This window comes from Trichomycterus rosablanca, chromosome 12, assembly GCF_030014385.1.
Source record: "Trichomycterus rosablanca isolate fTriRos1 chromosome 12, fTriRos1.hap1, whole genome shotgun sequence".
Classification (NCBI taxonomy): domain Eukaryota; kingdom Metazoa; phylum Chordata; class Actinopteri; order Siluriformes; family Trichomycteridae; genus Trichomycterus; species Trichomycterus rosablanca.
Genome location: NC_085999.1, coordinates 9,179,343 through 9,197,913, shown reverse-complemented (window position 1 = coordinate 9,197,913; position 18,571 = coordinate 9,179,343). Strand labels below are relative to the sequence as shown.

Here is an 18,571-nt window from a genome sequence, read left to right as displayed (position 1 = left end):
TTTTCTGTTGTGATCTTTAATGGAATGCGTGAGCACTACAAGCATGGGAACTTGTCCTAATACACTGGGTGGTTCTTGCTATAGGGCTTGTAGCGCACTGCTGGAATTTAGGAGGTTTTTTTCCCCTCTGTCCGGCCACGCCTCTCCCCGCTGCTCTGGCGCCAGACGCGCCTGCTCTCGGTCTGTAATAAGTCTGGCTGTAGGCGTGATGCTTGTAAACTCCTCAAATTAAACTCACAGATTTACCTTTTGTCGACAAGCATTACAGGTGTGTAACTAGATAAAGTAAAATATGACAGCCATATAGACTGTCTGGGAATGTGTTATATATTTGTCTCGAATTGTTTTTCTCAAACATACAGTGTTATCTTTTGTGAACTTGTACACTACTATACTAAGATGCTACTGCAAGCAAGAAAACATATTTCAACATTAGTTATGATACACATAGTGATCTAATAGTTATACTTGACAGCTGAATACACATAGGCATATAGAGCTAGTCTGTGCTCTGAAATAATGTAATTTATTAATCAATAATGCTTATGTATTTTTAAATAAAAGATTAAGCTTTAAAACAGTTTTGTTTAAAAATATTGACAATAGTTGGGTAACTAAGACAAAATGATGGTAATAATGCTGCTTATGTTTAAGATGGTCGGCGCATGGAACAGAAAAATTCCGGCCCCGACCAAAGATTCTCCACAACATTTATTACCCGTCTGTCTATATTCACCTTATATATATTTTTTATAACATTTAGCAATTTACGCCCCGTTATAACCAACATTTGGACTAAATATATTTTCTAGTGTATAATACGCCAAGCTTACTTAACGTTCATATGGACCAAAATGAACCAAATAAACATTTTTATATATGCCACATATTGCGTGCTCAAATGTAAGCGGCAGATTTAAACCCCCATGTCATTTTTACCTTTGTAAATAAATTAAGTAATGCATTGAGAATTTGATGGCTTCAGGTTGAACCGTGAATACGTGTTTAATATATAATAGTCCTCCAGATGTGCTCACTGCACATGGGTAATCAGTCTTGAGCACAAAAAAACGCCAAATTGAATCCATTATCTCGGACAATAAATTTATATCTTACTCAACATAGAAAACATACAAACATAAAGTTTATCTATGCAAAAACCTGACCTGCAATTATGAACCAATCTACTATACACACATACCTAAAACAATTACTAAAACAGTACATTTTAATGGGCTCATGATCGCTTAATGATTAAATACTCCTATGCATAAAAAAGCCTTTAATTAAGACTTTAATCAAGATTCATGTAGGTTACATGTGGCCACAGGTCTGTGATTGCAGGAGTTTCCTAAGCTTGCTGGAAAAAAAGAGAGAACTCAACAAAACAATTAACAAACAGTGCATCTATCCAATATATCTACTGTATATATTGTAGCCTAGTGGTTAAGGTACTGGACTAGTAATCCAAAGCCCCACCACTGCCAGGTTGCCACTGTTGGGCCCTTGAGCAAGGCCCTTAACCCTCAATTGCTTAGACAATATACTGTCACAGTACTGGAAGTCGCTTTGGATAAAAGCGTCTGCTAAATGCCAAAAATGTAAATGTAAAATGTAAATAACAATTTACACCAAATACTATTTACAAATTCACAGTAGTGATGTCTTTCTGATATCTTAAATGAGTAACACCTCGCTGTAGGCGAATAATCCAACATAAATGGCACTTTATTGATAGAAGACATTTGAAGACTGGCTCCTATCTGAAGAGGTGATGTGAGCAGGCGCACAGCCTGTTTAACAAGTGTCGATGTGGAAAGTCAGACCACTAACCATCAGCTCAATTGGTAACACCGTCTATTATGTTATGCCACAGCGAGCATCTTGTCCCATCCATATATCAGTATGGGGCATTAGAATAAATGATTAGCGAATTACGGTCTAGATGTTCCATTTTTTTCACACTAAGAGGGGAATGTGACATATTCCAATTGAAAACTAATTTGGGCATATGTTCTACACTCTGCTCTCTTTCTCTCTCCTTAGCAGATTATCAATGGCGTTAGGCACTTCCGGAATCCCCGGAGACGACTTGAAAAATGCCATACCCCTTCCCTAATTTATACTGTGATCTGTAATTTTATCCACAATTGCTCTAGTTTGAGCATTCTGGCTCCCCGATCCGAAAGCCTGCAATTACTGTATAATTCTTTGCAATTTCAGATGTCCTAATATGGACTGTAATTTCTGCACAAGACAATTTCCAGCTATTTCAAGCATCAACATTGTCAAAGTTGTATGTACATAATAAATGTGAATATCAATGCATAGTTTTAGCATAACATCTTGACTCGGCGATAATTATATCCGTTTGGAGCCTACGCAAAATTAGCCTGAATTGCGTGGTAACTGCTGCTTTAAATTTTTAAAAATTACTCATAATTTTCCCAAAGATTACCAAGATCTCAAGTGCACAATGTCATCAGCGTAATGAGGAGTAAACATTTATGCTAATAATCTGCAATTTTTTCCCCAACAGCTATAAAGAGGGAAAATAAAGCAGGGATTTTTCAGTGCTGTTCAGTGCGCGCTTGTGAAAGCTCTTAGGCCGGTTTAGAGAGCGCTTTCTGGGACTAAAGGCTTCTACCATCGCACTGACCGCTGGATACTAAAGACTGACTTATAAATGAACATATGCCTGATCTCCAACCTTATTTATCTTTAAAAGGTAAGGATGCAATGATTCATTCGTGTTACTTTTAACACGTTTTTCAGTGGAAACGTATAATAAATAAACTTTTACATTAGCCTGTGTTTTAGAGTGATATTTAAGGCATTTTTTTTTTTTACCAATGTCTCTCGGAACTTAGATTTATTGCAAAAAAAAATGCATTAAAAAAAAAACAATCGTATGATTTATTACAGTTACATTTCTGATATTCGTGTAATCTAAACGCATTGTTGAAAAACAATGTTAACTACTTTTTACTTGAATCGAGTTTTGTCACTGAAAATAATAAACAATAACAAATTCAACAAATACTACTACAACATCACATTTTCTTGTATTAAAAGCAAAAAACGCTTTTTTAAGATAGGCTTTCTATTAGTAAGACAGAAATCTGCAGGACAAAAAAAATAAGTGATCCATAATTTCACCACTGCCTTAATTACGCCAACATTGTGTTATTGCTAATTTTCAGCGTTCTTCCTATTGACAATCTCTCGGTATACACCTGCAAACAATTTGCCAGGCTTACTTAAGCGAGCCGCTGTGAGGGGGGCTGTCGTGCACCTAAGTCGCTCTTTGGTTTTTTCCATCACACAGCACATTTTCTTTCAGTGCGCTATCTCCTTTGTTAACAAAAGATTCCACGTGCGAAAAAAAATTGCTCATAATTATCCTGTAGATGGGAAACTGCATTAGAATAAATAAGGGCGCAATGACTATAATTATGTCTGGTTTGATGGGCTCGGCTCGTAATCAAGAGGAGAATACAGTGAAATAACACTGACCCTCTCCGCTCCACAGCTGCATATCCGAGGCCCCCCGGAAAACTCACTCACACACACACACACACACACACACACACACACACACACACACACACACACACACACACACACACACACACAACAAAAAAAAAAAAAAAAAAAAAAAAAAAAAAAAAATATATATATATATATATTAGTGTGTTTTTTGTGTGGATATATATACACAATATATATATATATATATATAGATCGGTGTGTGTACCTATAAATAATTTTAAATTAAATAATTGCTAAATAGTTTCCTTTTACAAGAGAATCATTATTCCATGTCTTGGTTAAAAAGAGGCTGACAGGAATATACAACAGGACTAAATAGTACATTTACATTTACGGCATTTAGCAGACGCTTTTATCCAAAGCGATTTACAGTATATAATCTAAACAATTGAGGGTTAGGAGCCTTGCTCAAGGGACCAACAGTGGCAACCTGGCAGTGGTGGGGTTTGAACCAGCAACCCTCTGCTTACTAGTCCAATACCTTGACCGCTAGGCTATCACTGCCCAATATAATAGTAATAGTAATTGAAGTAGTAGTTGTAATACTACTACTACTACTACTACTACTACTACTACTACTACTACTACTACTACTAATAATAATAATAATAATACTAATAATAATAATAATAATAATAATAATAATAATTTAGTCACTAACAGGTAGCAAATGTACTTTTTATGATGCTTTTGTTTTAATTTTATTCTATATTAATTTAGAATACGGATATATTATTATTCATCATTATTTCATTTTTTATTTGTATGCTATAAGAATGATTTTATTAAAATGTAACCTTTAAGATTATATTTTAGGGCAGTCGTAGTCACGTGCTTTCCTTTTTTTTTTACCCCATTAAAGAAATTTTAAGGAAAAACCGTTTATTACTTTTTTATATATACACGTGTTTTTTTTATTTTCATTATATATCTTATATAAATTTAAATGTGAAGTAAATCTCTCTGCATTTAATATTATGTAGTTGGCTCAGTATAGCACGAGGTTGCTTCACTGGCTCTAGATTTTTTTAAGGCTATTTTTAAAGGTTCCCACATGAAGGACAATGTTTGTTAGAATAATGTGTAATATTTAACACAACCTAACATATTAAATGAGTCTCAGCATAGTTCAGTGTTACACACTGGTGCTCTTTATTTTTTGCAATTAAAATGACATCATTTAAAATGATAGAATACACAAGCTCATAACCACGAGATAGTGTGTAGATGGTGTATTTTTCTGATAGGATGATTTATAGGTTTGATGTAGTTCAGATTTTTTCTGTAAAAGCGCAGTTAAACCATCAGTCGCAATCAAGTGGTCCTTTGGACCTGTCCGCTTCCCTCCTCCTTGGCTCCCCCCCCCATCCCCCACTTGGCTTTTTTGCAGGCACCTGTCTCTCGCTCAATTATTCACTTAACACACGCGCGCGCTATTCAGTCGGTGCACGCGGTTTGTTGGAGCGGCACAAGGGCAGAGAGGAGCTTATAGCGACTAAACGGAGGAGAAAAGAAACAAGCACCCTTATTGTGGGAGGATTTAGTGAGTGTTATAGAAACCAACACTGGATTAATCGGTGATTCACTCTGGAATGAAAAGAAAAGCAAAAGTGAAAAGAAATCACTTTGATGCGCAGAACATAACCTCAACAAATGAAGTTAATTTAGCTTGTAAATACACGTAAACCATGTAGTTTTAAATCGGATAAACTTAAAACTATTTAAAAAAACGTGTAACTGGATCTACCTTTTATTTTTATTAAACGAAACTTAGACTTTTACAGATGGATAATAAAAACCGTGACATTTTATCATTGCGTTTAATATTTATAATCAGCTTATAACACGAATTAAATATCACTAAAATGCTGCCTGGGAGTCCACTTCAATTTATGCAAAACTTAGTTGGGAAGTGGTATAACTGCATTAAGGAATATGTATTTGTTTTGTTGTTTATTACTTTCGGCAGTCATTGTCTAGATGTGATTTACTGATGTCAAACACTGAATAAAGTAACAGTTATCAGTGTGGATGAACAAAACCAGTTTAATAAAAAGTGACGTATCTGTGTATATGAATTATATTATATTAACATTTTTTCCCCCAAAAGTAACTTAAGTCAACAACAAAACTGTTGCTGCAATAAGGTGTTTTGTATTCACGTGGAACCCATGTTGGCAGTTAAATCAAGTAAATTTATTTTTAAGAATTAAGAATTATTTTTAAGAACTGTCATAAAAGGTTCAATGATGACATTTGTAATCTTTAAGCTTTTAAAATGTAAATTTTACTGTAAGTTTACACATTGTACACGACTCCATAAAACAAACAATAAATTATTTTGACCAATATAAAACTATTTGCCATGTAGAACGCTAAACACATAAATATGTAATAAACATAGTCAGATTGAAATCATTTTCACATCTTTAACAGCAACCAAACAAACGCTTTTCTGTACATGAACTGTGAACACTTGTGTGGCTTTGTGGCCGAAAGGATGTTCTATAGTGCTGAAAAGCACTCGGGTTAACACATTCATCTCAATTACAGAGTGAATTAAGTGTTGCTCATTTTAGTGCAGCCTCATCTTTTAAGGAACATACATTTAAATAAACATACAAACGGACATGAACAAAATGTATAAGTTACTTTAAATAAACAAACAAAGAAGCGCCACATACCAAAAATGTTAGAAAGGTATAAAGATTTGTTCTTTGGAATTAGGAAAACCAGCCCTTCGCATGATTTTACCCTATACTTTTCCAAATCCATGGTGCGCCATAGCTCGGTGCAGTACAACCTATTTATCAGTCTTGGTTAAAAATATAGCCTATATGAGATATGGATTTAGGATTTATGTGTAGCTCTTAATCATTTACAGTCTTCAGAAAGTGATTACTATGTTTCTTTATGGTGAATGATGTCAAATAAATATTTTTTTCTTGGCAGTAGGCTCTTCAACTGTTTTTTTGTTGTTTTTTACTTTTTATAATAAGTCCATTTTTACGCCAAGTGAACTGTCAGATTTAAAATAAACATCGGCTTCATTTGATCCGTTTTTAGGCAAATCCGTTTTTTGGAAAGAAGGAAAAATCATGTTCCTCTGCCGCAGACGCTTCCTTCTCTGCATCCAGGCAGTTGATAGCGGTGTGTCGGTGTGCGGGTGTTGAGTGACCCGGTATGTTGGCAGTGTCTGGTGGCAGTCTCTTCTGTATAAGCTGCTGCTACTGCAAGTGGAGGGCCGGAGAGCTGGGCGTTTGGGTCGCATGCTCCCCTCGTTCGGGTCCTCCGAGAAGAGAGGGGGGCGGGGTCCGCAAAGGACTGCATTCACATGAGCTGCGGCTGCTGCATTGAGTCCTGGTGGGTGCTGGGGTACCATGAGGTGTAGCTCGGGATGTAGGAGCTAGGCGTACCGGCTGGAGATTTAACGCTAGCGGGCGAGTTCCACACTGGCGCTATTGATGGCGAACACGCCCCCAGTCCGCGCCCGTTAACCAGTGCGTTTGCGTCTATGGTCCCACCGCCCTGCTTCATCAGTTTCTTGAACTTGGATCGCTTGTTCTGAAACCAAATCTTGACCTGCGGAATGAGAACAGTGTCAGCAGTGTAACCAAATTGTTTAAATTAACCAAAATCAGCGTTTTAACTCAAGCGGACTTGATTTGCACCTTAAGCGTTAACTGTACTCTGGATATTAAGGCGCATAAAGCAGCGTTGACATAAAACAATCCCCCTGCGCCTGAAATAAGGCAAAAACCCTTGCTAATTGGGTTAGGCCTTGTAATCCCTATTCAAAAAATATTTTAGGAACACAGTTCTTTAAAATATAAAAGATTATACCTAAGCTAGAAAATACATACTATAAGTATCACCTACTTGAATGAAATAAAGTCAAAATCAGAATGACCATTTAAATAATACAATTTCAACAGTTTTTTGTAATAATTATTATCGATAAACCATCCGGATTATACACATCTGTTGCTGATGCTCGATAATGGTAAATTCCAAAACATTTCTGCAGAAACCAGCTTACCTGGGTTTGGGTGAGTCCCAGAGACGCAGCGAGTTCTGCTCTCTCCGGCAGCGCCAGATACTGCGTCTGTTGAAATCTGCGGTTTAGCGCTTGCAGCTGAAGGCTGGAGTAAATAGTCCGAGGTTTGCGAATCTTTTTTCCCTTTCCGTTGAAGCGAACCTCTCCTCCTTCCACCACCGTGCTTTTCTCCGTTTCTGGTGCTGCATGAAGAAAAAGAAAAAGCCCTGTTGATCACAAGAGTCTCAGAGACGTTGCCAGTGCGGTACAAATAACTGAGCTGGTTCTAGCTCCTGCCTACAGTTTAGGTATAATTAGCGTTAATTGCATACATTGTTTATAGCATTACGCAATAAATAATTACCAAGCCTAATACCCGCACATCTGGTTTACTCCAGTCCAGCATTCTCACACTGACATGAAAAAGAAACAGATGATTATAGAAAATAACAGAAAAGGAAGATGATTTCTTACCTGCGTCCTCTAATCGTGTCTGTGCTAACGCGGTGCTGTTCTGGTAGGTCTGAACGCTACTGAGATATGGACTTGAGGAATGGCTACCGACTGAGTTGACATATGGATAAGCCAGCGATCTGGGAAAGGACGACGCGGGGCTGTATGAGCTGTCGTGCTGAGGATGGCCGGTTGAATGTAAACAGTGCATTGAATAATGTCCGTGAGACATAGATGAAGGCGACATTTGTTGACTTGGTGGCCCAAATTCCATAAAAACGTTCTTCCCTGAGACTGGGCTGTTTAGACTCTCTGGTATTGTGGTCATTGTCATGTCTTCAGAGCGAATCTCTCCTCTCCTGCTTTTTTGTTTTCTTCTAAGGTCTCAGTGAAGGATGGATCCCAATTTAAGCTCAACTGATTTTTTCACTTTCCATTCATAAGAAAATGTAGTTTGTCTCTGTGAAAAGTCTAGGTGTGATGCAGTGGATCTACACAAACTCGCTCAAACGTTTGAATCAGGGAATCATGAATATTTATGAAAGGTGCTCTCTGATTGGTCCATCTGCTCCAAGAACAACGTGGATTGGTGGGTTAGGGGTCGGGTCCGAGGAATATGATAAACGCAAGAAATAAGACAAACCTGGGAGCCAAATGTTCAATGCTAAAAAGGAAATTCGAGGGTGGGTCACAATTTTTTTTTTTTTTTTTTTTTTTTTTTTTTGCGGAAGAGAAAAATCTCTCAGCAGCACGTTTACAAACGTTTCACCAGACCACAGAAACAAAAAATCAACACATATTAAGGTAATATTCTTTTGAATTAAATTATGGAATAAAGTGAATATTGAATAGAAAAGATATATATATATATTTGCTATACTTGTTTTGCAGGGTTGTAAATATAACATAATAATAATAATGTAATAATACACATAATATATATATTATATATATATATATATATATATATATATATATATATATATATAATTGAATCATACAAATATATATTTTTGTATGATTATATATATATCAAATATACAAAACAAAAATTATATATATATAATTTTTGTTTTGTATATTTGATATATATGATTTTAAATATTACATTATTAATCCTATGAAAGATTAATAATAATAATAACAATAATACTTAAAAATATCAATAATTTATTAACTTCAGAAATAGCTTTTTATGCACCTAAAACCTCATCACAAACATGATTCAATTTAATAAAAAATAGTCTTGTTGTTGTTTGGTGCCCTTGTATTGCTTGCAGCTTCATCTGATTAAATGCTAGTCTCAAGTGCTCTGAGCCACAGCTGAAACCAGTTGAATTTGCATAACAGTGTTGTTTAATTTTCATACGCATAATTAGCCATATATTTAACACTTCAACTAGCATGCAGATCTAAATCACTCCGAACCACTAAGCGACCGTAAATGCACCTGGGCTGAATTCTGCATCTTTACCACAGATAAAATATTACGTTCAAATAATTACTGTTTTTGACTGATATTTATAAATTAGAATATAAGATTGATTTATCTGAATCCTGAGTCCGACTATTTCAGTTGTCTAAAATACAAAGCCGACAATCAACTTTTGGTATTTAAACACACTCTCTAAAACAAGGTACTTGCAACCTGCATCACTACCAGCATCATTTTTCACTTCAGTGATAATCTGCGTTTTTGGGTTAGATTTGACAAGTTAAATGACTAGTCACAGAAATGTGTCTATTTATAGCGGGTGGTGACCTGTGTCGTGACCTCAGCATTAAGAACACTGAGCAAATAAAAAGCTAACAGAAGCAACAGCAATTTGGTCAGTTTCTTGACCACATGTTAAGCAGTTACGAATGAATTAAATATAGAAATGTTCTAATACTGACAATACAGGGTTTTTGTTTTACTCAAAAGTGTACATCATTTTACATTTGTAAAACATTTGATAATGAATGTACTGATGTAATTCGGGTTATTATTTAGAAAATGATGCACGCGTTTGAAATAAAAATTATCTTTTAAATGAACTAATAATTCTCATTTCAGATCATCAAAAATTAACAGTGTATTCGATTTGATGTCAGCAATTTTCCTACTAATAAAAGTAATCAGCATTAGCATTTATTGAGATTTTTTTGTCAGAGAGCACTAAAGATGTTTTAGTCACAGTGGTTGATTAATTTTTACTAAACGGCAAACACTTACTGTCAAACTTGTTTCTTAATAACGTGATTTAAATATTTAAGTAAGGAAAATTCTCCAGTGTTCAATTTGTGCTTAAATACTTTCTTGAGTTCTAAGCTATTTGACTAAAGCCACTGAAGCACGATATGACCCCATTTACAGTGTTTACACAAACAGATCTAATTTAATTTTATCATAAAAATGTTGCTAAACGATTTTAACGTTGCCAGTTTGTATAGCCTACCTAACCCTAAGAGCAAACCTGTAAAATATACAGTTATTATTATTCGATGATATTTAAGGTGACAAGCTTTTATCTTAAGATTTGTGGGCGGTTGACTTAAAATTGTTTTAAGAAATATAAATCTTATTTTTCATTACTTTAGCGTAATATGAAATATTCTAATCTTGATTGTTTTACCCAACAAGACTGTCATTGTGCAGAAGCACGTGTTTCTAATTTAACTGTCCATTTCTGTGCAAAAAGGCCCAATCATATTATATTATATTCATATTCATTCAATTCATATTATTTAATTTTGCATGCCGTATTTAGTTAATTACCATATAAACAGAGGTCAGATATGGTAAAATATGCATGGAAGTAGGTTAGCAGGTGTAGCAGCCAGCGGTAAACAGGTGAGAATGAAAGCTGATCATACCAGTTTGCTTCGCTCATTCCCGGTGAAGGCAAAGGAAGCGGATCACACACCCCCACATCTTATTTTTTTACTGTCGGTCTCCTGCAACGGGGACGATGGAACACGACCAGACCCCTCAGTCAGCTCTTACTCCAAATCTCCAAACGGTTTACAAATTGTTCCAGGTTAAATTCCATTATTAACAAAAACGTTAAAAAAGTATCACATGTGTGAGGCAGAGCAATGAACTGCAGCGTTACAGGAGCGACTCTGTACTGACGATCACATTCAGCATTTTTTGTGTGGTACCCCCCAAAATCTGCTCGGAAAATTGTCCAATTTAAAGCAATTTGTATTTGAAATTACATTCACAAACTACCTCACAAAGATTTCTTATCAATGACGAAAATAATAACGGCATTACAACCAACAATTATCATCATTCAAAGCTGAGGGAAGATTTTTACATGTAGGGTGGCTCAGACTGATAACTGTGATTATTGCAGCCAGTTATGCGATCTAAGGCTAAAATTAGATGTAGCCTACATATGCACCCTACTTTTTAATGAAGGGACATGCCACCTACAGGCAATTTCACAAACAAGAGATGATAAAACAATCCAATATTTATCACAAGAGTATTATTCGTAAAATGACAACAATGACCACATGAAGACAAGTAAAACAGTGGTGACTAGTTTAGTTATTGTTCACATTTACTCAAAGTAGAAAGTACATCAACAGACACATTGTGGAATCAAACCTAATAGCCTAAGTGAGTCTTGGCTGTATACACACTCTGAACATGCTAAACTATAATCTAATTTGTGTCCATGTGGAAACCAAGAACTGGACCCATATGTACTAAAACAGTTGTATTTGTGTGTTTACCAAACAAATTGGATTTAGGCCATAGCATGTATTTAATTTTAGAAATTACAACAGGAAGAGCAGTCTCAGTGTATTGTAAAAAATCCAAGCTGAGTAAAATATTTTTGAGTTATAACAGCTCCCAATGGTTTAGTTGTGAATGTTTTTTTTTTTTTACGTTTGTTTTCAGTAAAATATGCCAAATTTTATATTTATTTTATAAGCCCATTTCTTTTTTCATGCACATTTGCTCTCAAAACGCTATCTAAAAGCTAAAATATTAACCACCAAAAATAACAACAAGAAACACCAGGAGGGAAATATAAAGACAGCTAAGACAAGAAAAGAAAAGAAAAAATAACAAGAGATTGGCAAGGCAGTTTAAATATACACCTTTAAATGTATTTAACCTTATACAGTGTTTACTATAATTACAAATTACAAATACATTTATAAACATTAGTAGAAACTTATTATATATTAAAAAAGACTTCAGTCAAATGTGTCCCCTAAAGAGTTGTTAACGTTAGCATAAGACTTAAAGAATATGAACATGTTAAAGCCCACACGTCTGATAGATACAGAATTACTTAATCAGAAGCTAAAACTAAATTAAAAAATAACCTTTATTTATTTTTTGTTAAAAGGTTGAGCTTACAAATGTAAAGACAAAATGTATTTAGTGAAGTTGCCATAGTTTTAAATTCTATCGTTTTTCTTACTGCTGCTGTTAGTTTTATCAGACACAGTAGTAAACGAAAATAAATATATAAATAAATGTTACTACACACGGTGCATCTTTGAGGTTCTCTTTAAGGTCCATATACCTAATCCAATGTTGCGTTTCGTTTGTACCACCACTCTGCACCTAGACAGACACTGCATGTTTATTAATGACATTTTAAAAATAAATAGGCTTAAATACATATATAATTAAATAAAGGCATCTGGTCACTTCCAATTAAACCAATCAATTTTCGTGTCGATTAAAGCAAAAAATCATATACATATTTAGAGGCTCAAAGACCCACATTCGAATGCATATTAATAGTAAAAATATATGTAAATAAAGCATCTTATCATGGAAGTAGCTTAACATGATCCAATAGTTTCAGCAGAAACTAAATGAACGGGGTGTGTCTCATCAATTATAACGTACAGGAAATATGCCCACGTCCTAACGATGCTTGAAATAAAGCGCTGGACGAGATGTTGAGCTGAAGGAAAGAAAACAACAGCAGCCAGGAAAAGAGATTTTCCAGGTTCTTTTAAACACCTGCTATGCTGCAATGATCCAGCATGTCAGACCTGTGTATGCGTGTGTCAAGGGGTTCTAGGTTAGAGACAAATACTATCTAGACTCTCAGATGGGGAAATTCCTCCCTGACAAAACTACGTTTCAGCAACAGACAGCTGACTTACTGATGGTCTCCGGCCTGAAATCAAGCACAGACATCCGTCCTTTCAGCAGAACCCGATCCGACTGTAAAGGGACTTCCGACTGCAGGGCCAGAGTAAATTTAAATCAAGGTCACTGATTAGTTTCTGTTATTGGTGGTACAATTGTCTGGGAGATTTAATTGCTTCAGTATGAAGCAGCCTTACTTCCTTCAATGGTTAGTCTGACCCCTGAGATATCCATGTGACAAATGAAGCACAGAAACCAGAAATGGTTTGTATAAACCATCAATTGATGTTAACACTGTTAACAATATTTTTATGTTTTAAAAAGATAAAGAAAAATAGACCAGTGACATCAGTGTCTGAACAAAGCAGTGGAATTACTTTATAGCCTGTTTCCTTGACTGAATTTAACTGATTTATTGAGTCATGATTTTCATTATCACCCAAGTATGTGCCAAGTATGTTTTTGAGAAGATAAAAAAATTAGCCTTTTCTGACTTTAAAACAGCCAAATGTCACTGCTTCTCTTTAACAGAAAGTAACATACTTTCAAATATTAGTATTTTGTTCACACCACTGCAAAAATGCAACAAAATTACAATTAACGTATTGTTTAAACCAGCTTAAACTGATCAATACAAACACAGATCATGTAAATTTTTAAGATATTTTGACTAACAAGACTAATGCACCATCAGTTTAAAAAAAATAACTACTTTTAGTTAATAGTTACTTTATAGTAGAGACCAGCTTACACAAACAGTGAGGTAAAAGCCTTTTAATTAGTTTGAGCTAAAAAATTACTAATTTATACATTCAGGGATTCAATTATTTGTGCAAAGTGGTAAAAAGATCAATCTGCATAACAAAATGCAACATGGCACAGTGCTATCAGGACTTGTAATCTATTTCCATAATGAAACTGCAGTGAGAATCTTCACAACCATTAAATTATTTATACATTTTATATATATACATATATATATATATATATATATATATATATATATATATACATAACACAGATATGCTTTCAAGGTTATCCTTCATTTTTCTGAAAGTAAAATAGCTTGTAAAAACCAATTAAAGGGCCAATAAAATTTACCAAAGGTTCTGAATCTGTGGACCCTGCATTACCAGAGAACATGATAAATCAAGAAGACAAGTTCTTAAGACCATACGCCTGGTAAATACTGAGATTCATTTTTCACTTTTTTGTCATGTCAGTCATTTAAAGGGAAGTTTCTATTTTTTGGTCCTTTTTATTCAAGTAATGCCCTTTATTACAAAGTCTTGCAGGTTAAAGTAAATAAGCTATTTCTGTTGTAAAAATGCAAAGAAGCTATTGAGTAAGGTTTATAATAAGCAAAAGTAAACATACACAGACACAACACACTGGACATATACAGACTTACAGAATAACAGTGGGGAAACAAGACTTATAAACAAATTGTGCTCCCTCAGATGTTTGGATTAAACAAATTGCCCATAAGTACAGTGGTTTTAAAAAAGCATTAACTCCACATTAACATAAACAGCTCAGCTGAGTGAATAACAACCCTGCTGTCCGTTGGAAATGTGGCCCAGTATTTAGCCAGAGATTTGCAATTACACCTTATTTGCAAAACAGCTACACACTTGCTAATATGAATTTATTCTTGTTTTTATGGCATGGTGCCCAAAAAGGACACAATTTTCTGAGAAGTTATGATCCAAATTCAATGTATTCAGTTAACAATGTGGGGGAACTGGTACTTTACTGCACCGGGTTTACTGCATCGCTATTGGATGGTTTAAGCAGGGCATACCTTCAATTTTTTGCTCCAGTGAACTATAATAAACAGAGAGAGGAGGCAGTGTAGAGGTGATCATTCACATTTAAAACAATATCTGAACAATGAAAAAAAGAAACACAATGTCAATTAATATGGAATAATAAAGTAATGTAAAACCTCAGTTGCACTGATTTAAAATAAGTCTATTAAAAAATATTGTTTTTCTTCACAAAAGCTATTCAAAATACTAATTAATAAACATCCTCACAACTGAACACTGGAAACAAATTTTAAAAAACTTCTTGTAAATTTCAAATTAATAGAAAATTAATCTTTTTTTAATTCTGAGACTTTTTTCCAAATAAAAAAAAAAATCTCAGGGTGAAAAAGACTAAGGGATTAGCTGCATACTACACCAAAAGTGACCAGCCAATACCCGTTTTCTCAATAAAATCTGTCTTAAGACATTATGGTTATACAAAACGTTTTGTTTTTTTATCAAAAAAATGATAAACTACCTAATATAACCAACTATGGTCAAATATTTTTAATGACATTTTTTCTTTAAGTTAATACCTACCACAAATCACAATAACATCTCAAAAACTTATGATGTGTTTACACAACTGCCGAGTTTGTATAGTCCAAATAGGATGTATGGATTAATGCAGAGCTCTGGGCCTCTTTGCCCCATCTTTGCTGGGTTCTTTTGCCCAGCTGCACACACTCAGGCCACAGTGGAAGAAAATTAAAGGGGAGCCCTACCTCATGGGTCCTCTGGGAGAGCAGACAGAAATAATTGTCTCCAGGCCTGGCCAGTGGTTCACACCTGCAAACAGAAACAGATCAGAAACACACTCACACAAACATAATGCTAACACTGACATCTCCCAGTGCCAGCACTTCCTCTAGCCACTATTACTAATTCGATACTAAAGAGTAAAACAAGCAAGAGAAGCACATTGAGACATTTGATATATTTTTTAATCAACAATTTAATCCAAACAACACTATTGCCAGACTAAAGACGTTACTGCAGTTTTAAAGTAATCACTACACAAAAAATTACACACTGATTCAAAGATGTTGGGCGAGATTTGGCAAAAGATTTAGATTGTAGATAGTCAGAGCAAAATGATTATAAAAATAATATGTCCAAATATTATAAGTGCTTTTTATTTAAATATGTAAAACATATATTAAAGAATAATTATAACAATTTGTAAAATTCCCACAAATCATGAATACTGAAAATAAGTTCTTTGGTTAAAAGAAGAACATTTTATTATAAATATTGTGTGTATAATTATGTAAAATTGTTTTGCAGCTTACATACAGTGACTATATATTAAGTAGGAAAACTAACATTTACATTACATTACATTACAACTCTGGTATTTAGCAGATGCTTTTACCCATTAATAGTATACTTTCTAGAGATATGAGGGTTAAGGGCCTTGCTCAAGGACCCAACAGTGACAACTTGGCAGTGGTGGGTCTTGAACCAGCAACCTATCAATTAATAGTCCAGCACCATAACCACTAGGCTAAAACTGCCATATGTTGTGGAACAGCTCAAGTCTTTGTAAAATGTCCAGCAAGACTTAAAAAGTTTTTAATGATTATCAAATTAAAACCAGATTTTATCATATTAAATGTGTAACTTCCCATTAACAGCTGTCAGACAGAACAAATTCACACCACAGATGACATTACTAAATGTTTTTACAATTGCATACAATAATATTGTACTAGAAATGTTAACACATTGAAATGTAACCTTCTAAAATCATGAATCCCAAAATAATTTGTTTTAAAACATGAAACTTTAAATCTTGTGTAAACTGAAAGGTGGACATGTAACACCATTGCTAAAATAAGCTTGATATTGAAAGGATGATCTAAATAGGTGACTAAATTAAATGTCTGCTGAGGGCTAATGTTGGAATCATCTTCTACATTTAACTGGTATTACCATGCATGAATCCTAGAACAAGTCAGCTGGGGAAGATCCAGCATGAAGCAGACAGAAACTGGCCAGTTCTACACACACTGTACACACATCTTAGACATTTTTCATTGCAACCCAGCAGCCGTCACCACCATCATAGCAGCAGGGGTCAGAGTAACCTGCCCAGCCTCCTACCTGTCCCAAAATTATCTTCTAAAATGAACAATTACCTGAGTTAGGTGCTACTGGTAGTAAAATCTCAATAGATGGTGGCTACTTAATGCCTCAACAACAGCAAAATAAAATTGCTGTAAAATTGTCACTTGTCATATTTTTCCTTGTTGTGTCCACAGGCTTAAAGTGTTGAGACAGGCAGTCATCAAATCTTCAAACTAGGCAGTAAATTAAAATCCATGAAATCATTCCCTGGTAAAACAAAACCATTCGGTCTTTTATGCAGTGTAGCTGTGGCCTGACTGTGATTTTAACCAGCTGGGTTTGGGGACAGAAACAAGGCCTGAACAAACATACACACCATAAAACGCCTGGCTAAGCTATTTGTTTGTCTTTTCTCTGGTGCATACTAAAACAAGGTTTGATGGCCAAAAAGAAGTGTTTTTTTGTTCAATTAATGGCCCTGTAAATGGGGAAACATGCAAATTTTCCAATTAAATAATTTGCTGCATCTGAGGATGTTGCAGGACGTTCAGCTGCGGGGGCTGCGGTGGCATGGCCCTTTTCAGGCTTTGTTATGAGGTAAAGCCTTGAACAAAGACTGAAAGAGGTCAGTCCTCAGCGACACCTGAATGCTCTCGCACTTTTCTCTTCCCCTTGATCCCTACAGCCAGCCTGTCATTAGTCTTAATGATGGAAAATTGTCATGTTGATGTCTCTCTCTTTCTTTCTGCCCCTGTATAGCACACACTCTCTTCCTCTCTTCTCTCTCACTCTTTTGTATAAGTAGTAGGTGGAAGCTCCATTTATTACAAAGTTCGTTTTTGCCTAAAAGCCAGGGACAGCGCATTTGTGGCACTAGGTAGAAAAGGCGCTTGGATGCTCTTTCCATCACTGGGATAATTATCCCCACTGCGACCTTAATGATCCTCCAAGCTCGGCCTGCACCTCTTGCATGCAACCAGCCGCTGGGCTCCGGGCCCCTCTTCTCTCAGGGTCCTCTCCTCTTCCAATACCCTGTGTCAGGGAATATGAAAACCCATATAATGAAACCATTTTAGCTGATGGAAAAAAGGCTACTAGAGCTTCACTTGCTACAAAGATGGCTCAATTATATGAGTAATTGTGATAATTTTCCTTCCATTCATGGCCCTTTCTGAAAGGAAAGAAAAAAAAAGGGGGGGGGGGGGGCAAAGAGATGCTGAAAGGCAAATTACACGAACAATATGGAGTGCACACACAAAAATGACTGTAAGAAAAGCGTAAGACTATAAATAAATATGTTAATGGGCACGCATATATGCAGCCAAACATCCCAAACAGACATGCAAATAATCACACAGAAACAGCGAGGATGAGATGGATGACCAGAGAGCAAATAATAGTATGATAAAAGTAGATGTGCAGCTGTCTGAAAATTAAACCTCTTTTTGGTTCCTATTGACAAAGCTGAGCTCCTGCAAAAGCACCCCAGTGGTTAGAGATCATTTGGAGCCCTGTGACAGGAAAAAGGATAATTAC

At 35.3% G+C, this 18,571-nt stretch overlaps 1 protein-coding gene across 1 annotated transcript; it reads right to left on the bottom strand.

Annotated features, from left to right (window-relative positions):
* Positions 1 to 6,694: 6,694 nt before the first annotated feature.
* dlx1a (distal-less homeobox 1a) lies at positions 6,695 to 8,375 on the bottom strand. The gene is made up of 3 exons (XM_063006209.1): positions 8,063 to 8,375; positions 7,592 to 7,791; positions 6,695 to 7,134 (listed from the first exon to the last, which is right to left on the bottom strand). The coding sequence occupies exons 1-3, from the start codon at positions 8,373 to 8,375 to the stop codon at positions 6,883 to 6,885; spliced, it is 765 nt and encodes a 254-aa protein (XP_062862279.1). The 3' UTR covers positions 6,695 to 6,882.
* Between the last annotated feature and the right edge of the window lie 10,196 nt (positions 8,376 to 18,571).